The following is a 27,597-nucleotide window of genomic DNA, read 5'->3' on the forward strand; positions in this document are numbered from 1 at the left end:
TTCAGCCAGCCGGCGCTTTTGCATGGTTATATCATTAATCCCACATACCAAACATCTCATTATGCGTTAAAGCCAGGTCACAAGCTTCTGGCAATTGTATTAACCTAGTCAAAAATCCCAGTTCAGATTCCCATGGATCTCAAATTGCCGAGTAAAACTGAATGCACTCAGAATTTGAGGATGCTTAGGATCGCAATATTCCTTAACTAAATCTGTCAACTCTTGAAAGATATTCATATCTGGTGCAAAAACAAAGTTGCTGGAAAAGCTCAGCAGGTCAGGCAGCATCTGTGAAGGAAAAAACAGAGCTAACCCAAAACGTTAACTTTTTTCCTTCACAGATGCTGCCAGACCTGCTGAGATTTTCCAGCAGCTTTGCTTTTGATCCAGATTTACAACATCCACACTCCTTTTGGTTTTTACTAATATCTGGTGTCTCAGGGAAAGTTAGGCTCCTAATAACCGAGAAAGCTACAGGTCCACAAATTACTCATTGCTTTTCATCTGTCCCAATGTCATTTACCTGGGAAACATAACACATTCTTTCCACACATCTGGCCCTGACTTTGATGGCAGGATTGAATGAGACAACCTTCCCAAATAATTGTACGATGCCAGAAATGCTCACCCCAATGCAAAGTTGGCCGCTGCAAGTAAATTTCTTTGGAAGCGTACTTTTCTCTCATTGCCACTACGGTGCTCTTCGGAGGGTCAGTGTGGACTCAATGGGCCGAATGGCCTTCTCCCACAATTCTATGATTCCACAGTTGCTGCCGGACCTGCCGAGTTTTTGTTTCTGATTTCCAGCCTCTGCGGGTTTTTTTTTGCAGTTAATGTGATGAGTTTGGTAAGATACAGCAATGACCTTGCTATGCCTCACAAAACTTGCTGAAGCTGACCTAGCCTAAATCAGCCAACTGTCTTTAAATTGTGTCAGGCCCCTGTGGGTATGCGTGCGCGTTGTTGTTGGCTGTTCATCTTAGGTAATATAGACAACACAGCATGGAGCTGGAGAAACACAGCAGGTCAGGCAGCATCAGAGGAGCAGGAAAGTCACCATTTCAATTTGGGACCATCTGGATGATATTCCTTCTCTGTGGAGACTGGCTCATGCCAGCACTGATTACAATTTTCTTGTTCTTGTTCCACTTCCATTGCAAAGGGTGGGGGTGCTGAAGTGGCGAGGGAGGGTACTGTGGGCCTCTTGTGTGACCATGGAAGTAGGGATGGGGGGAGGAACAGGAGTTGGGGGCTTGTGATCAAAATGACTTTATTCCTAGTGGATGCTCAGCTTTAAGACTCATGGTGGGGATGAACTCCGTGCCTTGGATGAACCACTTCGAGGCCCTTGCGACCCACCCATCTACACCCACACTCCAACATCCAACTCCAACACCCCACCCAACCCCTCACAGCTGACCCCTTCTGGGGGCAAACTGGAACTGCAACCCCCTCCCAGTCTTATTTAATGTCTGTTTACTGGGTCACGTGGGTGGTTGTGCACGTGTAATTGACACAAGGGCTGATGGAGAAGATGTGGCGGGTTTCGGAGCTTGGGCAGGGATCCCTCCTGTGGGCAATGCAGCCTCGGATGCATGCAATTCATTAAATGCAGCGACGGGGAGGAGGCGGCCAATTGCAATTCGCCGAGGAGAGTGTTTCTGACGAGAGAGAGAGAAGCGGCGGCGGCGAGAGGCAGAGACAGTGGGTGGGTACAGTATTGTCCGGTCGGTGAGGATGAGATGCCCGTGAGCCGGTGCTGGGTTCCGCGAAGCCATGGCCCCGGGACGTGAGCTGAGATGGCACAGCCGCCGCCGCCCGAGTGCCTGACAGCGCCGTTGAGCCGGAGGCTCTCGGCTCTGAGCTCTGCCCCGTGCCCAGGCGAGCCGCCAGCCTCGGCCGCTCTGCCCATGGGGCTGCAGGGCTTCAGCAGCCAACCCGCGGCGGCTGGCAGAGCTCTCTGCCGCCTCCTGCAACCGGCTGCCCACCTCGGGGGCACGGGCATGGGGGCGGAAGCGGGCGGAGACAATGTATCATCTCAGACGGCTACAGTGTCTCCTGGCACCCAGATGGCTACAGTATCCCCGGGCACCCAAATGGCTACAGTATCCCCGGGCACCCAAAAAGCTCCAATTCTGACTGGCACCAGAATGACTACAGTATCTGCAAGATCCCAAATAGTTTCAGTGCCCACTGGTTCTGGAATGGTTACAGTGTCTGGGGGCACTGTGCACGGCGAGGGTGCATGGAAGCCACGCCACCATCCCCACCGCCTTCCTCGGGACCACCTGCTGACCCTCGATCCTGTCCTCAGCACCCTTTCTGCTGGCCAGGAGGTGGTAAGCAGCAACTGCAGGAGGAGAGCCCTGGAGAGCCCATGCCTGATGCCAGCCCCTTGCCTGTGGCAGGGAGAGGGTGGTGGCAGCCTTCAAGCGAACAGGAGCGATGCCCAGCTGTGCCCTAAGCGGAAAAGACTGGAAAACGGGGACGTTCCTAGTGGTCTAAGCCTGGTGAATGGACACAGCGAGGATCCTGGCCCTGGCAAGGATACCAAGTGGAAGAAAGAGGAGGATGAAAATGTTGCACCCTTGGGGTGCCAGAAGGATAATGCGATGGGCAGGGCAGCGCAGGACATGCACTTGAGACTGCAGACTCAGGATTTGGTCAACAACTACATTGTGCCCTGCATGAACTGCTATGGCATCTGCGTCAAGGACAACTTTCTGGGGGAGGGAATGGGCAGTAAGGTCCTCCTGGAAGTGCTGAGCCTTCACCGGAATGGGATCCTCATGGATGGGAAAGTGGTCAGCCCTCTCAGTGTGCCCACCAGGAATATCCGAGGTGACAAGATTGCCTGGGTGGATGGCAAGGAACAATCCTGTGCCAACATTGGCCTCTTGATGGCCAGGATCGATGAGCTGATCATCTATAGTGCCGGCAGGCTGGGGACATACATGATCAACGGGAGGACTAAGGTAAGGGGTACTTCTCGGGGCTGGACGTGCTAAGGGTTGGAGCCTTTGTTACTTTTTACATCCAGCTCTATTATGCTTTGCCTGTCAATAATGCGCATTCTGCTATTAAGTTAACATTGCATTGTAAACAGGTAGGAAGGAAGAGGATTTTGAACCATACCCTCAACTCTCAACAGGCCCCCTTGTCCTTATGTCTGTGTCAGGGCCTACACTCGCTGAAGTTACAATTGTAGACAGTCTGTTTCCAATGAACTGAAAGTGAAGAAAGAGCAGGACTATAAAGACAGTGTGGGTCAGTGGCTTGAGTAAAGTTTCAGAGGAGCAGGCATTATGGGCCGAATGGCCCCCCCCCCCCCCCCCCCCCCACACCCCATGGCAGACCACCAGCGGGTCGATCCTGGCCATCAAGCGGCCAGTGTTGGCGCAGGTTTGTTCCTTGCCATCCACCCAGGCAATCTTGTCACCTCGGATATTCCTGGTGGGCACACTGAGAGGGCTGACCACTTGCCCGTCCGTGAGGATCCCATTCCGGTGAAGGTTCAGCACTTCCAGGAGGACCTTACTGCCCAGTCCCTCCCCCAGAAAGTTGTCCTTGACGCAGATGCCATAGCAGTTCATGCAGGGCACAATGTAGTTGTTGACCAAATCCTGAGTCTGCAGTCTCAAGTGCATGTCCTGCGCTGCCCTGCCCATCGCATTATCCTTCTGGCACCCCAAGGGTGCAACATTTTCATCCTCCTCTTTCTTCCACTTGGCATCCTTGCCAGGGCCAGGATCCTCGCTGTGTCCATTCACCAGGCTTAGACCACCAGGACTGTCCCCGTTTTCTCGTCTTTTATACGCATTTTGCTCTGTGTATAAAACACTGATAAAGTTCGACAGGCTAGATGTTCGGTGCCTGTTTTAGCCCCCACCCCTTCAAACAAAATAAGTTCAGGAAACTAGACCAACTTCACAGCCTCAGGGCAGGGGGTCAGCCATTTTTTTGGACTGAGGAGAGTTTTCTTTGTTTTCTTTGTGTGAATGAGTGCGTTTCTCTGCCTCTGAAGGGTGTGGGTGCTTGGATGATGAGGACATGCAAGTCTAAGATCATTAAATTTCTGGATACTCAAGGGAATAGGACGGCCTATGAGAGTGGGTTTGAGGCCTGTTAGATCGGAAGACCTGTTCCAGTATTGTGTATGTGCATACCTAGTTTTTTTTCCTGATTGACCTGTCCAGAGATGATGTTGTACGCCTCTGGAGTAGGTGGGAGTTGAACCTGGTTTTCTTGGGCCAGGGGTAGGGTCACTACTGCTGTGCCAGGTGAGGGCTGTGTGTACATGTATGTTTACGTTTTGCCATTGTAATGGGAAAAGGTTCAATCATCTCATCACAGCAGTTTAGTACGAGGTGAAGTGTTAATTGGATTATAAAATGTGAGGCTGGATGAACACAGCAGGCCAAGCAGCATCTCAGGAGCACAAAAGCTGACGTTTCGGGCCTAGACCCTTCATCAGAGCACTCTCTGATGAAGGGTCTAGGCCCGAAACGTCAGCTTTTGTGCTCCTGAGATGCTGCTTGGCCTGCTGTGTTCATCCAGCCTCACATTTTATTATCTTGGAATTCTCCAGCATCTGCAGTTCCCATTATCTCTGTTAATTGGATTAAGCTGGTTTTAGCCCATAACTATTAGAAATAGGCTCATCCTGAGGTTTAGAGGGCAGGGGAAGGGTTTATTCTTGATCAACTGGCAGCTGCTAATAAAACCCTTGCTCTCGATGCCCTGAGAGGTAGGCTCCGCAGGGGATACAGTGCTGTATTCCACCCTCCCAATTCCATTTTGATTTCGTCCTTCCCTTCTCTCCCTACCCCCTTCCCCTTTAATGATTTGCATTGCTGTTAATGGGCTTTGCTTGTACACATTCAATTGGCTACAGTGTTTTACTGGTGGTAGTCAGTAAGTTTTTAAAAAAAAACACAAAAAAAGGTCTTGACCCGAAATAATAAAATGTGAGGCTGGATGAACACAGCAGGCCCAGCAGCATCTCAGGAGCACAAAAGCTGACGTTTCGGGCCTAGACCCCTCATCAGAGTGGCCCGAAATGTCAGCTTTCCTGCTCCCCGATGCTGCCAGGTCTGCTGTGCTCCTCCAGCTCCACGCTGTGTTATCTTTTTAAAAGAGTCAGTGATTTTTTGTGGTCAGAAAGTCACATAGATGTGTGGGTTAGAGGGAAGAAAAATGCCCTTGTTCCTTCTGGTTAAGGGAACATCTGCCAGGAAGGAATTGATATTCCCTGTCACAGTGAAATAGGTAACCCCACTGCCTCCAAAAGGACAGATTGTGGGTGGGGGCTCCAAGGATGATCAGCTACTGCAGTTGGAAAATTCGTGGAAGAAAAAGAATGAAGTGACGTGCATTTGTGTAGCACCCTTGACCACCCTAGCGTTCTGAATCTCCTTAGGAGCCAGCTTTAAAGCACAGTTGTTGTTGGAAACGTAGCAGCTAATTTGCCTACAGGCAGCTCCCTTGAGCTGCAGTGTGCTAATAACCAGATAACTTTGTATTCGGTGATGAGGTTGGGCGGTGGATAATTAATGACCCCGGACGTGTCTGGCAAAACTGCCATCTCTTTGAAATAGTACGTGTGCCATTTGTTAACGCCCTCGTAAGGCGGGTCGGGCATTAAGTTGATGTCTCCTCTGAAAGGTGGCCTCTTCAGACTCACATTAGGAATTAGACGTGGCACCTATCGGGACGCAATGGCTTAGTGGTATATCACTGGACTGTTAATCTAGAGACCCAGGTAATGTTCTGGGGATCTGGGTTCGAATCCCACCACAGAAAATGGTGGAAATATTGAATTCAGTAACTATGTGGAATTGAGAATCTAATGATTCACTGGCGATTGTCAGGGAAAAACCCATCTGGTTCACTAATGTCCTTCAGGGAAGGAAACTGCCATCCTTACCTGGTTTGGCCTACATGTGACTCCAGACCCACAGTGATGTGAGTGACTTTAAACTGCCCTCTGGGCAGTTAGGGATGGGCAATAAATGCTGTCATCCCATAAGTGAATAAAGAATTAAAGAAAAAACCTCTTGGCTACAATGAAGCAAGCAATGCCGGCTGTTTTGAACTTGGTAACGAGAGTTGCATTTATCTAACTCCTTTTAAGGTGACTAGATGTCACCAAAATGCTTTGCAGCAAATGAGCTACCTTTGCAAGCATAGCCATCGTTGTCATCTAGGAAACATGCCTGCCAGTTTTTTTTGTTACACAGCAAGATCCCATAAAACTATGCTGTGGTAATGACCAATTCATTATTTTTGGTTGTTGTATTAAGGTGGGCTGTAATGTGCTGGGCAGTGCCATTCTCTGCTTCGAGGTGATGTCATGGCCCTCACCACCTCGAGGGCCTCAGTTTGATTCGTCCTTGAGGATACTGCAACAGCACAGGACTCGGTGATCGCCAGCCAAAGTCAAAAAGTCCTTTTTTGGAGGATGATTTTTCTTCTGTTTGTGCCCTCATCACCACTCTTGGTTAGATCCTTCTCAGAATTGTAGACCACCCACCCGCCCCAAAAGTGTAGAAGCAGGCCACTTGGCCCATCAAGCTTGCACCAGCCCTCCGAAGGGCATTTCACCCACACTACCCTCTCCCTGTAACCCTGTATTACCCCACGTTTAACCCAGCTAGCCTGCACATCCCTGGACACAATGAGGACAAATTAGCATGGCCAATCCACCCTAGCCTGCACATCAGGAAACCAGAGTGCCCAACCCAGTGCAGACGCGGGGAGAAGATGCAAACTCCACACAGACACTTGCATGAAGGTAGAATCGAACCCGGGTCCCTGGTTCTGTGAGATAGCATTGCTAACCACTGAGCCACTGTGCTACCCCATTGGGGCACAGGGCTGGTGGGGGCAGGTCTGTCACTGTGTAACACTGGGGTACAGTACCGGTGGGGGACAGGTCTGTCACTGTGTAACACTGGGGTACAGTACCGGTGGGGGACAGGTCTGTCACTGTATAACACTGGGGTACAGTACCGGTGGGGGACAGGTCTGTCACTGTGTAACACTGGGGTACAGTACCGGTGGGGGACAGGTCTGTCACTGTGTAACACTGGGGTACAGTACCGGTGGGGGACAGTTCTGTCACTGTGTAACACTGGGGTACAGTACCGGTGGGGGACAGGTCTGTCACTGTGTAACACTGGGGTACAGTACCGGTGGGGGACAGGTCTGTCACTGTGTAACACTGGGGTACAGTACCGGGGGGGGGACAGGTCTGTCACTGTGTAACACTGGGGTACAGTACCGGGGGGACGACAGGTCTGTCACTGTGTAACACTGGGGTACAGTACCGGGGGGGGGACAGGTCTGTCACTGTGTAACACTGGGGTACAGTACCGGGGGGGGGGACAGGTCTGTCACTGTGTAACGCTGGGGTACAGTACCGGTGGAGGACAGGTCTATCACTGTATAACACTGGGGTACAGTACCGGTGGGGGACAGGTCTGTCACTGTGTAACACTGGGGTACAGTACCGGGGGGGGGGACAGGTCTGTCACTGTGTAACGCTGGGGTACAGTACCGGGGGGGGGGGACAGGTCTGTCACTGTGTAACGCTGGGGTACAGTACCGGGGGGGGGACAGGTCTGTCACTGTGTAACACTGGGGTACAGTACCGGGGGGGGGGGGACAGGTCTGTCACTGTGTAACGCTGGGGTACAGTACCGGGGTGGGGGGGGACAGGTCTGTCACTGTGTAACGCTGGGGTACAGTACCGGGGGGGGGGGGGAACAGGTCTGTCACTGTGTAACACTGGGGTACAGTACCGGGGGGGGGGGGGGGGGGGGACAGGTCTGTCACTGTGTAACACTGGGGTACAGTACCGGGGGGGGGGGGGGACAGGTCTGTCACTGTGTAACACTGGGGTACAGTACCGGGGGGGGGGGGGGGGGGGGGACAGGTCTGTCACTGTGTAACACTGGGGTACAGTACCGGGGGGGGGGGACAGGTCTGTCACTGTAATGCTAATGCTGATGGAATTCAGGTTAATTAATAAGAAGACCCAATCCAAGCGTTAGCCTGGGCCTCTGGATTTCGAGTCCAGTGATGTTCCCGCTAGACCACATCTACTGTACAAAAGCAAATTTCTGCCTTCCATCGGGACTTCCTGCCCAGTCTATTCCATCAGACAGTGTGACTGCTGCGTCGTGATTCTGTCTCCTGGTTTAATGTGTGAGTGGCTGTACTTTTATAAGGCACATGGTGAGGATAAGGAGGCCCCAGTCAGGAAGATGCGAGTTACTGTGTCAAGGCAATGACCTTTCATCTCTCCAGATGCTTCCTGACCTGCTGAGTGTTTCCAGCGCGCTTCTGTTATTGAATTCGACTTTGAGCCTGGGTCCCAAAGGTGAAAGGTCAGTGTTCACATTCCTGCACCACCCAGTTCCTGGTGTGATGGATTTATTTATTTTACCTATTGTGTAGTGGATGTGTGCTGGGTCAGCTCAGTCACCCTGCCGGAAGGTGTGAACTGTTTGTGTTGTTTTTTTCTCCGCCATGTTTGCAGCCTCATGGGAAGCCGACTGTTTGCTTGTTTATTTCTCGCCTGGCTTTCGAACCTTGTAATGTTTGGGTTCTGTTTTTTAAATAAAAATCTCCACAGGCTTACTAGAGACTGCTGTCTCATTGCAATAACAGGCTTGCTGAAATGACCAGCAAATCACAGGGCTGTCTTCGTGAATTCATTTTGCATACAGAGTCATACAGCACAGAAGCAGACTCTTCGGTCCAACCAGTCCATGCTGATCATAATCCCAAACTAAGCTCGTCCCACCTGCCTGTGCTTGGTCTGTATCCCTCCAAACATTTCTTATTCATGGACTTATCCAAATTTATTTTAAAAGTTGCAGCTACCCACTTCCACCACATTTACTTCTTTATTTTTCTAATTTAATCCTATGACCTGTTCTTCTGGACTATTTATTTATTAACTTTTCAATTTTCCTTGTTCCCTGAGAATTTGATCTTTAAGAATCTGTACCTAGGTGTTTTTCTACTTAGGTTGGCACTGTAAATGCGGTGACTGTAAACTTCTCACTGTAGCCATTTGAGTACATGTGACAATGAAGCTAATTCATTTCATCTGGGAGTTGTTCATTCCACACGTGGAGCACTCTGTGTTTAGGAAAAAAACTTGCTCCTCATGTCTTTTGTTTTAAATCGTTACTTTATGGCGAGAACGGATGTTCCGGGGAAGTGGTGGATGCAGGTATAGTTACAACATTTGACACCTGGAGAAGTACATGAATAGGAAAGGTTTGAAGGAATATGAGCCACATGCAGGCAAGTAGGACTAGCTTAGTTTGGGGTTGTGGACAGCATGGGCTGTTTCCATGCTGGATGACTTTATGACTGACTATGCCCCCCAGTCTTGAAATCCCCCACCCTAGGGAAAAGACACCTGCCATTCACTTTATCTATATCTCTCATGATTTTGTATACCTCCTGTATATACCTCAACCTTCTGCGCTCCAGTGAAAAAAGCCGCAGTTTGTCTAGCAGCACGGTGGTTCAGGGGTTAGCACTGCAGCCTCACAGCTCCAGGGACCCGGGTTCGATTCCAGCCTCGGGCGATTGTCTGTGTGGAGTTTGCACGTTCTCCCCGTGTCTGCGTGGGTTTCCTCCGGGTGCTCCGGTTTCCTCCCACAGTCCAAAGATGTGCAGGTTAGGTGGATTGGCCAGGCTAAATTGCCCTTAGTGTTCAGGGGTGTGTGGGTTATAGGGTGATGGGTCTGGGTGGGATGCTGCAAGGGGCGCTGTGGTCTTGTTGGGCTGAAGGGCCTGTTTCCACACTGTAGTGAATTAATGGCCTCTCCATGTAACTCAAATCCCCCATTCCCTGCAATATTCTGGTAAATCTCTTCTGAGCCCTCTTTTTGGCTTAATAATATCCTTCCAGTAAAAGGGTGACCAGAACTAGACATAGTACTCCAGAAGAAACTTCACCAAATTATGACTACTACTTGTTTCTGGGGGAGTGGTCTTGTGCTGTGTTTCCCTCTCCCATCCTAATGGTGCTAAATCTCAGGCCATGGAATACATGATGTACAGTAAGACCCTGAGGAACACCCAGGATCAGTGCAACCTCGGTGTGGATTGTCCTTTTAAGGTTAGAGGGATGTGTGGGTAAAGTGGTCAAGAAGGCATGTTCGCCAAGGCCTAGAGTTTAAGAGCAAGGAACTGTATAAACTTTGTTTAGGTTACAGCTCAAGTGTTGTGTGTGTATTTCTTGAACCCACATACGCTGGAGAGAGTTCAGAGGAGATTTTGCCCGAGTATGATAACTGAGCTGAAATTCTAGTTATGAAGAAAGATTGGACAGACTGGGATTTGAACCAGGAACTCCTTCCTCAAGAGGCAGCGTATCCTACCTACCTTTCATAATAGAAAGTGCTTTCCCTTGACGTAGCCTCAGTTGGCATGACTGAGTAGGAGGGAGCAGATTTTAACATCGCAACCAAAATTCAGCAAATGAGTAGCAGTGATTTTAATTTGATGTCATCTGTGGAGAGAAATTGGCGGCATCGTTTTGGGATCGCTGGTTAAGGATCTGAAGCAGTAACTCTGCTCTCTTTCCACAGATGCTGCCAGACCTACTGAGTTTTTCCAGCAATTTCTGTTTTTTGATCGTCATTTCCAGCATCCACAGTTCTTTCAGTTTTTTTTAATTTAACTTGACATGTTCACCATGGTAACAAACTTCAGTTTCTGTAGTTGCCTCCACAACATCCGAAGCTGCTCTGCAGCCAGTCGAGAACTTCCAACACTGATCTGTGACATTTTGTGTTGCAGGAAATGTGGCAACCATTTTGTGCACAGGGAGCTTGCGAAACCAACAATGACCCAAATGTCTGTGCTTTTTGTTTTGTTTCCCATGTTTTTGGTGAAAGGATTTACTTGAGGGTTGCAAATAGGCCAGATGTGTGTGTTCGTGTCTGAGTGCATTTTTAAACCACAGAGAAAGCGACCAGTGCAGGAAGAGGCCATTGGGGCCCATCCTGTTTGTACTGGCTGAGTCATTGAATGCCTGCAGTGTGGTAGCAGGCCATTCAGCCCATCAAGTCTACACTGACCCACTGAAGAGCATCCCACCCCTCTACCCTATCCCTGTAACCGCTCAATTGCCCATGGCTAACCCACCTAGCCTGCACATCCCTGGACACTAAGGGCAATTTAACATAGCTGATCCACCCTAACCTACACATCTTTGGACTGTGGGAGGAAACCCATGCAGACATGGGGAGAGCGTGCAAACTCCACACTGACAGTTTCCCGAGGGTGGGATCGAACCCGGGTCCCTGGCACTGTGAGTGAACTTGTTAGCTGTTCGGCTCCACCTTCTAACATTTGAACCATAGCTTTGCCTTTGGGTATCAGTTCGAGTTCTTTTTTGATGAGAGGATAGGGGAAACCGTCAAAGTGGGCTGTTTGTGTGGCCAATAATTTGTAATCTTCTATCCCTTTCCCCGTTGTGATACAAAGTGAGAGGTGGAAGGGTGCTCGTGTGGACTAACACCAGTTCCGCCAAATAGCCTATTTCTACAGTACGCTCTGTGCGGCTGTTCTTCAATGAGATGTCAGCTGAGATCCCATCTTCTCCCTCCAGACTAAAGAGCAAAATCCTGAGCTGTTTTGAAGGAGTATTCCCACGCCCTTGCCAACGTCACCCTCTGTGTGCCGACAAAAGGCGGACTGTGCGGTGACATTTTGTACAGAATTGCCTGTGGGAATCCTCCTGTTCACAAGATGGCTGCCCCAATTGGCCTGCATTAGAACGGGCCTGGTGTGTGTTTTAGCAGTGGGTTGCTGGAGACAGAGTGAGATGTGATGCAGAAACAAGCTGCTGCTTTACTCATTGCCCCTTTTTCTGAGGAGTCTCGATGAGTCAGCGAGGCTCGCACTAATTTAGAAAGGCTGAAATGACTAAGGAAAATGTAGGCCTTGACGTGGATCTGCTCCACGCCTTGCTCCAACTCCATCTATGTCCCCATCTTATCCCTGAAGTGATATTTATGGACCCTACTTAGTCATCTTTTCACATTTTAAATTTTTTAAATTTACTTCTTCTATCCCTGGTGCTTTCAGAGAGGAGTCGGGCCATAGAAAGGCTCTCAGTTACTATGGTAACTATGGAGTGTGTATGTGTGAGAGAGAACAGGTGAACAAATCTGTCTCAGCATTTTTGTCCCTTTTGGTACTGACTGTGAACCATGGACTACGACATTCTCTGGCTGGCACGTTGGAAATTTGACATCTGCGCTCTTGAAATGGGAGCCAAATGACCCTTGCTTGGAGATAGAAGGTACAAAGGGGAAGGCAATGGCCTAGTGCTATTATTGCTGGACTGTTAGTCCAGAGACCCAGATAATGTTCTGAGGATCTGAGTTTAAATCCCATCACAGCAGATGGTGGAGTTTGAATCCAGTGGAAAATCTGGAATTAAGAGTCTAATGATGACCATGAATCCATTGTCAATTGTCAGGAAAAACCCATCTGGCTCACGAGTGACCTTTTAGGGAAGGAAGCTGCTGTCCTTACCTGGTCTAGCGTACATGTGGCTCCAGACCCACAGCAATATCTTAACCACCCTCTGGGCAATTCAGGATGGACTGTAAATGTGTCCTTCCCAGTCACGCCCTGGTTCTGTGAATGATTGATGGGGGTGGGGGAGTTGGGGAGGACATGATTGTGATCCAATGGAACTGGGTACAAACTGATTTTAAAAAGAAACTAGTTCACCAGTTCTGAGGAAGGGTCATTGGACCCGAAACATTAACTCTGATTTCTCTCCACAGCTGCTGCCAGACCTGCTGAACTTTTCCAGGAATTTCTGTTTTTGTTTCTGATCTGCAGCATCCGCAGTTCTTTTGGTTTTTATCCAATTCAGCGGTTGATGGACAGGGGTTGTGCTTTGGTACTGAGAGGCCAGTCAGTCTCTGATGTGGTTTAGGGTCATGGGGGACCATATTGGTGATGTGGTGGCCTCTCTCTTACTGAGTTCATCTGCTGGTTGCTGTTCCTTGATTGGATGCTGTTGGACTTTAATTTGGAAAGTATACCCGACCTACAAACTCTCAGTCAAAACTTACTCTTCAAATCCCTCCACAGTGTTGCCTTGTCCCTTTCTCTTTCTCTGTGTGATCTGCTCCAGCGTTGTAACCATCTGAGAGCTCTAAGAATTCGGTCTCACAGATCCCCAACTGTTAGCCTTTCCTCCATTAGCAGCCATGTCACTGGTTGCCCAGACACCAGACTCTGGACTTCTGCCCACCATTTGCTGTCCTGCTGTTAAGACACTCCTTTGATACCTGACTCACTAAACCTTTTGGTCACCAGCCCCTCGTGTCTCCTTGAGTGGCTCGCTGGCAGATTGTGTTTGATAAAGCTGCTCTGCCATTTTCTTTGAGTGTGGGGTATATGGATTGTAGCTAACTGAAATAAAATGCTCATTTCACTGTCTCTGGAATATAACCTCTGTAGTGGTTGTGAAATCATCAATCTCTGATTCAGAGGATTACTTTCTGAGCCAAGCTGATGTAAGGCATTGACACGTGCAGGGAACTTTCTGATCGTCTCTGGGGTGATAAGCTCCAGAGTTTTTCCACAAAAAAAAATTAGTATGGTGTTGAAAGTGTAAAGGAAAGAACAGAAGAGGTTATCCAATGACTCAAGTTTTTCTGAAGAAGGGTCCCTCCCAAAGCATCAGCTTTCCTGCTCCTCTGAAGCTGCTTGGCCTGCTGTGTTCATCCAGCTCTGCACCTTGTTATCTCAGACTCCAGCATCTGCTGTTCTTATTATTTCTGTTCGATGACTCAAACTGGATTAACGAGAAAGTCAGGATTGGCAGGATTTGAATATTTTTCTGTATAAATTGTACAGTCATTGTCTATTCAGCAGGGTGAGGGTCACTCACTGTGTAACTGTACAGAGTCAGTGTTTATTCAGCAGGGTGAGGGTCAGTCTCAGAGTTCAGAATGTGGTTACATTTTGAGTCATTCCTTCATTGGCAGCCATTCCTCTGGTTGCCTAGACACCAAACTCTGGATTTCTTTCCACCACTTGCAGTCCTCCGATTAAGGCCTTGACCGTTCCTCAGCTGAATACGGGAAGATAAACAGAATAAGGGAATGCTCCCTGTGTTGTGAGAGACCTCTGGTTGAGTGTAGGCTGGTGCAGGAGGGCCCTCCAATAGTTGCTACACTGCAGACCCGTTGGATCTCTATTAACCCAGCTGTTCCCTCTCCCTAGGCAATGGTGGCTTGTTACCCTGGGCATGGAACTGGCTACGTCCGACATATCGACAACCCAAATGGTGATGGCCGCTGTGTCACGTGTATTTATTATCTCAACAGGGACTGGGATATCAATGTAAGTCTTGCTGCTTTCATCCTGCCCATTCTGTTGTTTCTTTTTTATTATTTGTTCAAGGGACATGGGTGCCACTGGCCGGGCCCAGCATTAATTTCCTGTCCCTAATTGCCCCTTGAGAAGGTGGTGGTGAGCTGCCGCCTTGAACTGCTGCAGTCCGTGTGCAGTTGGTACACGCACGGTGCCCTCAGGGACGGAATTGATCCAGCGACACTGAAGGAGCGGTGACATACTTCCAAGTCAGGGTGGGAACTTGCAGGGGGTGGTGTTCCCATGTGTCTGCTTCCCTCGTCCCTCTAGATAGAAGTGGTCTTGGGTTTGGAAGGTGGTGCCGGAGCATTCGGTGAGTTGTTGCAGAGCATCTTGTAGGTGGTACATGCTGCTACTGAGTGCCGGTGGTGGAGGGAGTGGGTGTTGATGGCAATGAATGGGATGCCAGTCAAACAAACTGATTGCAATGTTTTCCATGTTACAACAGAGACTCCACTTCAAAAGCACTAAACTGGGGCAGTCCTAAAGTTGTGAAAGGCATAATAAAAACTACAAAGCTTCTATATCCTCTGTCCCCTGATGACAAGGAGCTAACGTCAGAGAGGTTTACGGGGAAACCCTGTATCTAACCCTGTGCTGCCTCTGTCCTTGGAAGTATTTGAGGAGAGTATAGAGGGAGCTTTACAGTGTAGCTAACACCATGCTGTCCCTGCCCTGGCAGTGTTTGATGGCATCACCAGAGAGAGATGTTTACTTTCAGTTTAAAAGAGCAGAGGGAGCAGTGTTGATATAAAACACCCTCCCTCACAGCACTCTGGGTGTAAAGTGACGGACTGCAGTGGTACAGGAGGGCAGCACCCCACCACCTCAAGGGTAATTAGGGATGGACCATAAACACTGGCCCAAGCCACATGGAATGCCCACATTCTATGAATGAATGAAAAGTTGTCTGTGTTCCCATAAAAAGCAACATGATAATAAGCAGATACTCTTGTTTGAGGAATAAATATTGATCAGAGCGTCAGGGAGAACACACCTCTGCCTTCAGCTAGCGCCCATGGGCTAACTTACATCTATTGAGGGTTGCAGGAGTCTCCCGTTTAACGTCTCTCTGGGGACATCGTGCCCCTGACGGTACAGTATTGACCTGGTACCGCGCTGGGAGTTTTGGCTGAAACACTTGAGATTGAGTGTCTGATGCTGGACTGGAAGCTGGGAATTTGATTACGAAGGGAGTGTGCTATCCACGGAGGCTCTGTGGGCCCTCCCCCCACCGTTTCCAGCTGTGTGAGGGCAGGACATGGGTTCCCCTGACTCTCTGACATGAAGTGATGCTGTGTGCCATGCCCGGTGAGGTACCCCTTAGTGAGCTGCTCACATTCCTTTCTTCATGCCTGTCCCGTTTTCTTCCCCTAGGTCCATGGTGGCTTGCTGCAAATATTTCCGGAAAACCGTTCTGAGGTTGCGAACATTGAGCCTTTATTCGACAGGTTATTAATTTTCTGGTCAGACCGTAGGAACCCACACGAAGTGAAACCTGCCTTTGCCACCAGGTAATGAAGACCAAATGCAGTGTTTTTGAACAGTGCCAGTAGGAGGTGGTGACGAGTGGGTTTGAGTGAGGAAGAGGCCACTATACGTTAACAGAGTTAGGTCTGTCACTGTATAACACTGGGATACAGTACTGGCAGGGACAGGTCTGTTACTGTATAACACTGGGGTACAGTACTGGTGGGGACAGGTCTGTCACTGTATAACACTGGGGCACAGTACTGGTGGGGACAGGTCTGTCACTGTATAACACTGGGGCACAGTACTGATGGGGACAGGTCTGTCACTGTATAACACTGGGGTACAGTACTGGTGGGGGACAGGTCTGTCACTGTCTCACACTGGGGTACAGTACTGGTGGGTACAGGTCTGTCACTGTATAACACTGGGGTACAGTACTGGTGGGGACAGGTCTGTCACTGTATAACACTGGGGTACAGTACTGGTGGGGACAGGTCTGTCACTGTATAACACTGGGGCACAGTACTGATGGGGACAGGTCTGTCACTGTATAACACTGGGGTACAGTACTGGTGGGGACAGGTCTGTCACTGTATAACACTGGGGCACAGTACTGATGGGGACAGGTCTGTCACTGTATAACACTGGGGTACAGTACTGGTGGGGACAGGTCTATCACTGTATAACACTGGGGTACAGTACTGGTGGGTCAGGTCTGTCACTGTATAACACTGGGGTACAGTACTGGTGGGTCAGGTCTGTCAGTGTATAACACTGGGGTACAGTACTGGTGGGGACAGGTCTGTCACTGTATAACACTGGGGCACAGTACTGATGGGGACAGGTCTGTCACTGTATAACACTGGGGCACAGTACTGATGGGGACAGGTCTGTCACTGTATAACACTGGGGTACAGTACTGGTGGGGACAGGTATATCACTGTATAACACTGGGGTACAGTACTGGTGGGGACAGGTCTGTCACTGTATAACACTGGGGTACAGTACTGATGGGGACAGGTCTGTCACTGTATAACACTGAGGTACAGTACTGGGGGGGGGACAGGTCTGTCACTGTATAACACTGGGGTACAGTACTGGTGGGGACATATCTGTCACTGTATTACACTGGGGTACAGTACTGATGGGGACAGGTCTGTCACTGTATAACACTGAGGTACAGTACCGGTGGGGAATTCCTGAGGTTTGAAAGAAATTCCAGATAGAAAGAGCCCATTGTTAATTTGTGGCAACACGAGATACAAGGATGTTGTTGTTGAATGAGCTGTTATTTCCTGTCTATCAGACCACTGACTGGGAAGGGCTCTGATTGCCTCTGGATCCTTTTCCCGCACTGATAGTGTCCTTGTCCTATTTGATTTTGCGTTTGACTCCGAAGTATCCCTGCAGCCCTGCGTCAGTGACCTCCCCAATGTGTGGCCCTTTTACGAGACTCATGCAGGGTAGGGAAGTGCTTTTTCCTGTGGCTCGGGCTCTGCATAGAGCAGCAGGCAGGCTGGAGACTTCATTCCCAGCTTCCAGCTAAATATATAATCTCCGGTCACAACCCACGGGGGACCTGGAGGATGGACACAGTCATCGCTTGCTAAAGGGCTTTGAATCTGACCTGCTGAGTGTGTGTCTGCCTTGTTTCTTAGCCTGGAACCTGCACACCAGGGCCCATTTTAACCCCTGTGTTTCTGTATTCCAGCCCTCCCTCCGGCAATGGAAGATCCATTGCAAACCATTGACTGTGCAAAGATTTGTCCCACTTCCTCAGATTGTCCACATCAGCAGCAGGCTGGAGAGCCTGAAAATGGCTGAGGGGCTTCTCCCTGTGATGACATGCTGAGTAAACTCCGAACCCTTGCCCACTGGAAGTTGAGAGGAATGAAGGGATGAGTTTATTGAAATAGGCAACGTTCCCGAGGGGCATAGACTCCGAGAGGTTTCCCTTCATTGGGAAACCTGGAACCCAGAAGGTGGCATTGATTTAGATTAGATTAGATTCCCTACAGTGGAAACAGGCCCTTTGGCCCAACAAGTCCACACCGCCCCTTGAAGCACCCAGACCCATCCCCATATAACCCACACTCCCCTGAGCGCAACGGGCAATTTAGCACGGCTGATCCACCTAACCTGCACGTCTTTGGACTGTGGAGGAAACCGGAGCACCCGGAGGAAACCCACGCAGACACAGGGAGAACGTGCAAACTCCACATTCCACAATAAACTCCAAACTTCCAAATAAACTCCAAACTCCACAATAAACTCTATTTATTATTGTCACATTATATTATCAAGCTGGAGAGGCTTCACAAGGGACTTAGCAGTTTGTTGCCAGGCGTGGAAGGTTTGCATTATACGGAAAAGCTGGGACTTTTTTAACTGGACTGTTGGATGTTGAGGAATTTCATAGAATAATGAGGGATATAGATCGAGTTAATGGCAGTTGTCTTTTCCCTAGGATGAGGGATTTCAAGAACAGGGGGCCGCATTTTTAAGGTGCAAGAGATTTAGAAAAGGCAGGAGAGGCAGTTTTCTTTTACACAGAGTGTGGTTCGCGTGTGGAATGAACTCCCTGAGGAAGTGGTGGATGTGGGCGCAGTTACAACATTTAAAAGACATTTGGTGAGATACATGAATAGGAAAGGTCTGGAGGAATATGGGCCAGGAGCAGATGGGACTAGTTTAGTTTGGGATCTGGTCTGCATGGACTGGTTGGACCGAAGGGTCAGTTTCCGTGCTCTATGACCCTTTGACTCTATGAACCTAGCTACAGTGAAAAGCTTTGTTTTGCCTGCAGTATAGGTAGATCAAAGTGCATTAAGGTAATAGAACAGAGCGAGGAATACAATGTTACAGGCTGCAGAGAAGGTGCATAAAGAGCGAGATCAACATTAAATTTAAAATTTGAGAGGTCCATTCAGAAAGTCCGAAAACAGCAGGGAAGAAGCTGTTCTTCAATTGTGTGTGTCTTTAAGCTTTTGTATCTTCTGCCCGATGGGAGAGGGTGAAGAGAAACATAACCAGGGTGGGGTGAGCCTTTGAAGATTGAGCTGAGGAATAATTTCTTCACTCAAAATCTTTGGAATTCCCTGCCGTAGAGGGTCGGGGATCTGCCAGTGCTCAAGTTATTGTAGATGGTTGTATCAAATTCCTGAATTTTTCGCACTGGATTTCTAGTCAAATAGTAAAACAGTGGCTTTCATGTGAGCAATGGGGCTGAGCGAGCCACTCAGTTCAAGGGGCAAATAAGAAACGACAATAAATGTTGGGAAGGGCGGCAATGACAACAAGCCTGCTTTTTCACGCAAGAACAGAAATTGCTGGAAAATACTCAGCAGGTCTGGCACCATCCGTGCAGGGAAAGCAGAGTTTCTGTTTCCAGATCCACTATCTCCTCTTCACAAACTTGATTTGTGGGATGTGGGTGTCACCGGCTGGGCGCAGCATTTATTGCCCCCGTCTCTAGTTGCCCCTTGAGAAGGTGGTGGTGAGCTGCCGCCTTGAATCGCTGTAGTCCTCCTGCTCTGGGTCGCCCCACAATGCCCCCGGGGAGGAATTCCAGGATTTTGACCCAGCGACAATGAAGGTACAGCGATATATTTCCAAGTCAGGGGTGAGAAGTGACCCGGGTCAACTTGCTGGGGGTGGTGTTCCTATGTAGCTGCTGCCCTTGTCCATCTAGATGGAAGGGGTCGTGGGTTTCTAAAGTACTGGCTAAAGATCTTTGGTGAGTTTTTGCAGGGCATCTTGTAGATTATATACACTGCTGTTACTGAGCGTCAGTAGTGGAGGGAGTGGATGTGGTGCCAGTCAAGCGGGGGCTACTTTGTCGTGGCACAGGCCCCCGGATGTTAGTGAGGAGGACTGCTCAGGGTCGACAGGGCTGTTTCTGCCATTTTCTTTTCCAGTGCCGAGGTCACTGCCAGGTGACCCATCTGGTTTCATTTATTTTGAGACTTTGTAATGATTGGTACAAGGGACTAGTTTTCTAGGCCATTTCAGAGGGCAGTTGAGAACTGATAGTCAGATGTAGGTCACACCAGATAAGGATCACAGATTTCTCTCTGTGAAGGACATTGGTGAACCAGGTGAGGTTTTCCAACACTCGACAATGGATTCATGGTCATCAGTTGATTCTTAATTCGGGATCTTATAAATTAAATTCACATTCCACCATCTGCTGTGGCGGGATTTGAACCCAGGTCCCCATGACATTACCTGAGTTCCCCTCCGCTCCAGTAGCTAGAGAAAAGTGGGTTGATGCTGATGACAGGGCGTGGGGTGAAGGAGCTAGTGGATAGGTGGAGATGGAGGCCTAAGAGGGAGAAAGAAAATTAGGCAAAATCAAGTTTAATAGTAAACCAGGGAAGAAGACAAGGGGCAGCACGGTGGCTCAGTAGTTAGCACTGCAGCCTCACAGTGCCAGGGACACAGGTTCAATCCCAGCCTCGGGTGACTGTCTGTGTGGAGTTTGCACATTCTCCCCGTGTCTGCGTGGGTTTCCTCCGGGTGCTCCGGTTTCCTCCCACAGTCCAAGGATGTGCAGGCTAGAGTGGATTGGCCATGGGGAATGCAGGGTTACGGGGTGGGTCTGGGTGGGATGCTCTTCTGATAATTGGGGTGGGCCGAATGGCCTACTTCCACACTGTAGCGATTCTATGAAGGGTAAGTAGAATGCTGGGACAGGCCAGAGAGGCTAAAATGCTGACTGCTGGACCTCCCCCTCATGCCGCAGTGGGTGGTGTCTGATTTGTACGCCCACATCAAAGTCTGACGTCACAGGAAGAACATGAAAGTTTGCTTTAAAATTGTGTCCACCTTGGGCAGGACCAGGCTGTGTTATGATCTGTGGAGTTGAGTAGGTCTAAGGATGAAGTAGGTTTGAGCAGGGGCTTGGCTGGGTGGGATTAAACCAATGAGTCGTGGCTCAGCTGTGGATGCCCTCCAGTGACATTGCTGTGGGAGGACCCTGCAGCTCAGGTATGGCAGTGCCATCAGCAGAGGCAAGGGCGAATAACATTGAGAATGTTTTCTTTTCCCCGTTAACATTCCCTGGAATGTGGACATCACTTGCTAGACCAGCATTTGTTGCTCATCCCGGATTGAACTCAGTGGCATGGCAATTTCAGGGGACAGTTAAGAATCATATCGCTGTTAGTCTGGAGTCACACAGGCACAGGCTCACAAAGCATTGTTCGTCTGCCACCAGGATAGAACAGTGGTCTGCAGAAACCGAAATTGCTGGAGAAACTCAGCAGGTCTGGCAGCATGTGTGGGAGGAAAGCAGAGTTAACGTTTCAAGTCCGGGGACTCATCAGAGGTGGACTTGGAGAGCTGAATATTTTGTTAGGGCAAGTTCTGTTTAGAACTTGCTTTTATGTAGCACCCCTCTCAAGCCCCAGCAGATATCCTTCCCTAAAGGGAATCAGATGGGTTTTTAATAGGTGAAAAAATACTTTGTAGATGTTCTAAACTGGCTTCCAGTCAGTCACTTAAATTCACGTTCTGTCAGCTGTTCCAGTTGGATTGAACCCATTTACCTGCCTCTGGATTAGTAATTCAGCAACAATACCACTGAGCTGGCATCTTCCCTTGAGGGTTTATACAACAAACCAGGGTATTTAAAACTTTATTTCTTTGTAAAAGATTAGAGAGATCTTTACTCTGAATTTTACCACATGCTATCCCTGTCCTGGCAGTGTTTATTGGCGATAGAGCTTCACTTTCAGTTGAAAAGTGTAGAGAAAACTTTAATTTTGGTTTAAAAGAGTAGAGGGAGCTTAACTCTGAATCTAACCCTGTGCTGCCCCTGTCCTGGGAGTATTTTAATGCAGTAACGTCAAGGGAACTTTAGTTTAAGTTTAAAAGGGTAGAGGGAGCAAGTTGGTTTATCTTGGACATTAGGATCCTGAATCTGTTGAATGAAATAGTTTGCTTCCTTGTAAAGCCTGATTGTGTGCCCTGGGCCTCACTGATCGTTTCATAAGCGACCTGTTATTTTGACTTAACAGTGAACAAAGTTACCCTAAATTCTGTTTGTGTGGAACCATCCCTTTAAGATCGACTTGAGGCTTGTTGTCTTAAAGGCAAAATTCTTTCACTCCCTTCGCTGTGCTCTCCCCACACCGCGCCCCACCCCCCACGCTTCCCGTAGACTTTAGAGGATGTTAGCGGTTGCTTTATGTAAGTGAAGCCAGCAGATATTTTGACTGGACTGCCCACTCTGCCATCCAAAGGGCTAGTTGTCATTTTTGTGCTAGTACTGAGATTGGGTTGGGGACTGGGCTGGAGGAGAGGGCTCGAGAGGGAAGCTCCTAGAACTGGCGAGCTCAGAATTCTGATCCGAAACCAGCCTTTTGCTTCCATCCGCTGAGTTTGGGAGTTCGTGCAGTGGCCGGTTTTGTGTTCGTACCCCCTTGGGATGTGAGCGTGTGCTGGTTGCCTTTGGGAAGGTGATGGTGAACCACTGCAGCGTGTGGGCTGGGGACGGGTTCAAATATGGCTTTGTAAGGGATCCAGGACCATAGAATAATCTTGTGGTGATGTCCTGGAGATGCACCTCCCTGGGCCTAAAAAGCACAGTGTGGGTGGGGTTAAGGGGAAGACTGAACATAGAACATTACAGCACAGTACAGGCGCTTCGGCCCTCGATGTTGTGCCGACCTGTCATACCGATCTGAAGCCCATCTAACCTACACTATTCCATGTACGTCCATATGCTTATCCAATGACGACTTAAATATACCTAAAGTTGGCGAATCTACTACCGTTGCAGGCAAAGCGTTCCATTCCCTTACTACTCTGAGTAAAGAAACTACCTCTGACATCTGTCCTATATCTTTCACCCCTCAATTTAAAGCTATGCCCCCTTGTGCTCGCCGTCACCATCCTAGGAAAAAGGCTCTCCCTATCCACCCTATCTAACCCTCTGAATATTTTATATGTTTCAATTAAGTCACCTCTCAACCTTCTTCTCTCTAATGAAAACAGCCTCAAGTCCCTCAGCCTTTCCTCGGAAGACCTTCCCTGAGGCGGAAAGTTTTGGAAGTGAGGAGTGGGGTATCTGTTTTATGTCTTTGCAGCCCTGCTCTATCCTTACGGAGTTTCCATTGTAATTGCTGGCCAGGTGCGGTAAAGATAAATTACCGTAGTGCCATCGGGCCGCGCTCTCGGGGAGGGGGCGCGACTGGCGGTGGTTTAACTTTCGGGTCAGCGTGCTTCAGGCAAGGGGTGAGAGGTTCAGAAGGTGAGCCCTTCGCAGTAGGCACAGCTGGTGCAGGAACTGAACACACACTGCTATTTTCCTGCAAACCAGCCGTCCAACCAACAGAGCTAACTTACTCTCCCACCCCCTCATCTGCCAGGACACAAGGAGGCATTGTGACTTAGAGAAACCTATTTCAGATGCCCAGGCTGTTTGTACGTCCACCATCTTCCCTTAGCGTTGCTGAAGAGAGTGGGTCTAACCGAGCTGGACAAAAGGGTGTGGTGAGAGATAAATGCTTCTTGTGACTTTGTCTTTTCCACCCTCTTTCCCCCCCTCTCTCTCTCCATCCCCCCACCCCCACCCCCCCCCTCAGGTACGCTATCACCGTTTGGTATTTTGATGGGAAGGAGCGCATTGAAGCCAAAGAGCGATTTAAGAAAGGTATGGACTTCTCCCATTCTCCCTGTCGCCTTTTCAAACCGTTTGTTGGTGCCTGAGTGTGTCGAAGGTTCAGGATTGTGTGGTCACCAGCCCTGGGCTATTAGCCTGGACCAACGTGGCTGGAACAGGGAAGGCAGAGGTTGCCTTCCTCAAAGCAGAGCCCAAAACCGTGCATGGTGTTGATAGAGTAAGCGAGGAGAAGCTGCCTATCACAGCTCAAGAGTTGGCTAACCAAAGAGTCCATCGACTGGAATCCCTACTGAGCAGAAAGAGGCCACTCGGCCCATCAAGCCTGCACCAGCCCTCTGAGGAACATCCCAACCCCACCCCTACCACTTAACCCACCCTCCATCTGGGATTCTTCACCCACCCAACCGGCTAAGGCAGACATGAACAACCAGGGGCGGCTTTCCGTTATATGGCCAGTAACGCAGAAGCGTATTGAATGAAAGGGTGGCCATTTGGCCCATTCTTGTCCGTGCCAGCTCCTTGCAAAAGCTACAAAATTAGTCCCACTCTGTCCTGCACCTACTGTTCAAAATTATACTGTCCCGGTTTTTAATAATTCCCTGATGTTACCACCAATTTTTCAGATTGTGACATCTCCTCTGATTCTTTTGCTGATTTATTTTAAATCTGTTTCCTGCCCAATCTTTGGTTCGTCCTCACTTATTCTCGTGGGGAGATGGTGACTGAGGGACTGTGTTTCTCAGAAATCACAAGGGGCTCTGGGCACAGTAAATAGAGGGGAAAAATGTTCCCTCGTTAGAAAGGATTGAGAATGAGAGGGCACAAATCGAAATTAATTTGCTTGAAAAACGATAAAACAGGGCTGAGAGAGAGCTGGTTGGGATTTGGAATGTATTTGGCGGGATCTGCTTTTGAAAGGTAATGAGACTGTGTTGTAAGGGAGAAGGCAGAGGTTGAGACTGAGCAAATGCTCAGCAGCAGAGAGCCAGCACAGCAACGATGGACCGAGTGGCCTCTGCCTGCACTGTCTCCATTCTGTGATCCTGTTAAACTTCTTCTCTCTTCACAGCGTCTGCTCAGAAGGCTCTTCAGTTTACTCAGACCAGTACGGCGTAGGGTTCAGTTGGACAGGACCAGGACCACGCACCAGCTGCCCACCCACCGTGTCCAGTGAGCAGAGGGACTACATGCGCTGGGCTGGTTTTGAGTCAACGACCCTCCTGCTCCTCCGTCCGCCGTCCACAATGCTGGCCAGTCTCTCCATCAATCGTCCTGGGGTCCCTTGATGCAGCAGCTCCATTTAATGTAGACCACAGTGTTCTTCAAAATAACGCGATATGACAGGTCAAGGGTCACCAGGGGCAGCACTTAACCCTTCGCTGTGCATCACGGGCATTTACACAATCTCAGTGTACAGAGAGAACTGTTTCGTTGGACTTTTTTCTATTTGTTCCTCTGAGCCAGTGCAAAGCAATCATTATGTTTGATAGGGACAGTGTACAAGGAGCTCTACTTTCAGTTTAAAGGAGTAGAGGGAGCTTTACTCTGTATCTAACCCTGCACCATCCCTGTCCTGGGAGTGTTTGATGGGGACAGTGTAGAGGGAGCTTTTCTCTGTATCTAACCCTGCACTGTCTCTGTCCCGGGACTGTTTGATGGGGAGCATTGTAAAGGAAGCTTGACTGTGTATCTGACTCTGTCCCTGTCCTGTGAATGTTTGCTGGGGAACAGTGTAGAGGGATCTTTCTTTTCAGTCTAAAAGAGTAGAGAGAGCTTTACTCTGCATCTAACCCCATGCTGTCCCTGCAAAGTTTTGCGAAAGAAAATTCCTCATTATTCCATAAATGCAAAGCCTCGATACGGATAAATTTCCTTTTCAAATAACACACTCTCGTTCCCTTTTTGTTAAGTTGAATCTTGTATTCCGGATATAATTGATTTTATTGTTGGCGTACCTGAATAGAGTGAAAAGCTTTGTTTACAGACAGTACAGACAGATCATAGTAAGCAAAGGATGTACAGGTCAAAAAGACTTAGAGGCATAAAGGTTACATTGCACAGGGTGTGCACTAGGCGATACCAACGTTAGCATGATCAGTGTTTGAGGTTTGAGAGTCCATTCATCAGCCTAATAGCAGCAGGGAAGAAGCTGTTCCTCAGCCTGGTGCGTGTGTTCAGGCTTCTGTATCTTCTGCCTGACGGAAGAGAGTGCTACCAGGGTGTGATGAGTCTTCCGCAGCAATGGGAAGTGTAGATGGAGTCAATGGATGGGAGGTCAGCTTCTGTGACGGTCTGGGCTGTGCACACCACCTTCTGCAGTTTCTTACGGTCCTGGGCAAAGCAGTGGCTGTACGAGGCTGTTACGCACCCAGACAGTATGCTTTCTACGGTGCATCTGTAGAAATTGGTGAGGGACGTTATGGACATGGCAAATTTCCTGAGCCGCCTGAGAAAGAGGAGGCGCTGTTGTGTCTTCTTGACTGTTCCATTTATGTGGGAAGTCCAGGAAAGGCTGTCAGTTATTGTTGCTAGATTTATTGGGTGGTAAGGGAGACAGGAGTTAATAGGCAAGTGTCCAGTTCCTAATCCCCAGCCCTCACCCTTAGCCTTTGTTAATCAGATACCGTTCCCCAACTTCCCTTCCCTTTCAAATGAGTTAATGGACCGTCTGCTTCCTGAAGATCTTATCCGTGTACCAGTCCCCCTGGGACAGTGCTGAGGAAACCTTGTACGTTCTGCTGAGAAGCCAGAAGCTGCCTCCTTTATTCACCACCCTGCCCACCCCACTCCCAGCTGCCCCATTCCATTCTGGGGTCAGGACTTTGGAAAGGGAGCCCTTAAAAGCTCTGCTCCTTCATTATTAACACCATTAACAAATTCCAAACTCCTCCTGGGACATTTTGTCAAGTTTCAAAAATGGCCACATCAGTTCATGGACCTTGAAGTTCTGCACCCTCTCCTTTAAGAGGAGTGGCGTACTCACTGTGGAATTTCCAACACACACCATAAACAAATGAACTGTGGATGCTGGAAATAGGAAAGAAGGGACTAGGCCCAAAACGTCACCCTTCCTGCTCCTCTGATGCTGCTTGGCCTGCTGTGTTCCTCCAGCTCTACACTGCGTTATCTCAGATTCTCCAGCATCTGCAGTTCCTACTATCCCCAGAATGTTACCTGTGTGTCTGAATTAACAGCCCATTGATAATATCCCTAGCACACTGGCTCTCCTAATGTATGATGTTTGAAAGCAGGTCTTCACACTAAAGTAATGGAAATCAGGATCCCTTCCACAGAGGTCTGTACAGTGCTGCAAAACTGGGAAATACATGAATATTAATTTGATCCCCATGTGCCAGCCACATGTTGTGGGCTTAGTAGGTCAGGTCGTGCCTGGAAGGTGAGGCTTTGCTCGGTTCAGTCTCTAGGACAAAGGCGTTGGGTGTTTATGATCACTTATATCACAACCTATTTTGACTACCAATAGTGTTTAAGATTAAAGAAGTAATGTGCAAGCACAAGCCTTATCTCCAGTTCAGAGTTCCACTGAGACGATAGTTTCAATGAAGCAGTAAGTAGCGATCAGGTAGCAGCTGAGATACTGCGACGAATACAATTCTTTATTCATCTTATTGCAGCCCTTTCTGCCTGTAGTTAATTAGCCTCCAGCTCAGTAATCAGCAACGGTTAATTTCTTTTCAATCAAGTGAATCTGTTGGCTCCCGGTCCCCTTTTAAACCCAGCTCCATTTGATTCTATATTCCTAGAAGTTTTACAACATTACACTGAGAAATGTGGAAATTAAATTCGGAGACTTCTGCAGTGCCACAATGATGCCAGCCGAAGGTTGCAGGAACAGCAACTCATATTCCGCTTGGGAACCCTGCAGCCCAATGGTATCAATGTGGACTTCACCAGTTTCAAAATCTCCCCTTCCCCCACCGCATCCCAAAACCAGCCCAGTTTGTCCCCTCCCCCCACTGCACCACACAACCAGCCCAGCTCTTCCCCTCTGATGAAGGGTCTAGGCCCGAAACGTCAGCTTTTGTGCTCCTGAGATGCTGCTT

General features: G+C 49.0%; 1 protein-coding gene across 1 annotated transcript; it reads left to right on the forward strand.

Moving 5' to 3' along the window:
* The first annotated feature begins 1,472 nt into the window (after window positions 1-1,472).
* On the forward strand, window positions 1,473-27,104 carry LOC125447887 (egl nine homolog 1-like). Its single transcript, XM_048522684.2, has 5 exons — window positions 1,473-2,975; window positions 14,284-14,403; window positions 15,811-15,947; window positions 23,496-23,563; window positions 24,603-27,104. The coding sequence occupies exons 1-5, from the start codon at window positions 1,800-1,802 to the stop codon at window positions 24,647-24,649; spliced, it is 1,548 nt and encodes a 515-aa protein (XP_048378641.2). The 5' UTR covers window positions 1,473-1,799; the 3' UTR covers window positions 24,650-27,104.
* The last annotated feature ends 493 nt before the right edge of the window (window positions 27,105-27,597 follow it).

This window comes from Stegostoma tigrinum, chromosome 39 (genome assembly GCF_030684315.1).
Source record: "Stegostoma tigrinum isolate sSteTig4 chromosome 39, sSteTig4.hap1, whole genome shotgun sequence".
In the NCBI taxonomy this organism is placed as follows: Eukaryota; Metazoa; Chordata; class Chondrichthyes; order Orectolobiformes; family Stegostomatidae; genus Stegostoma; species Stegostoma tigrinum.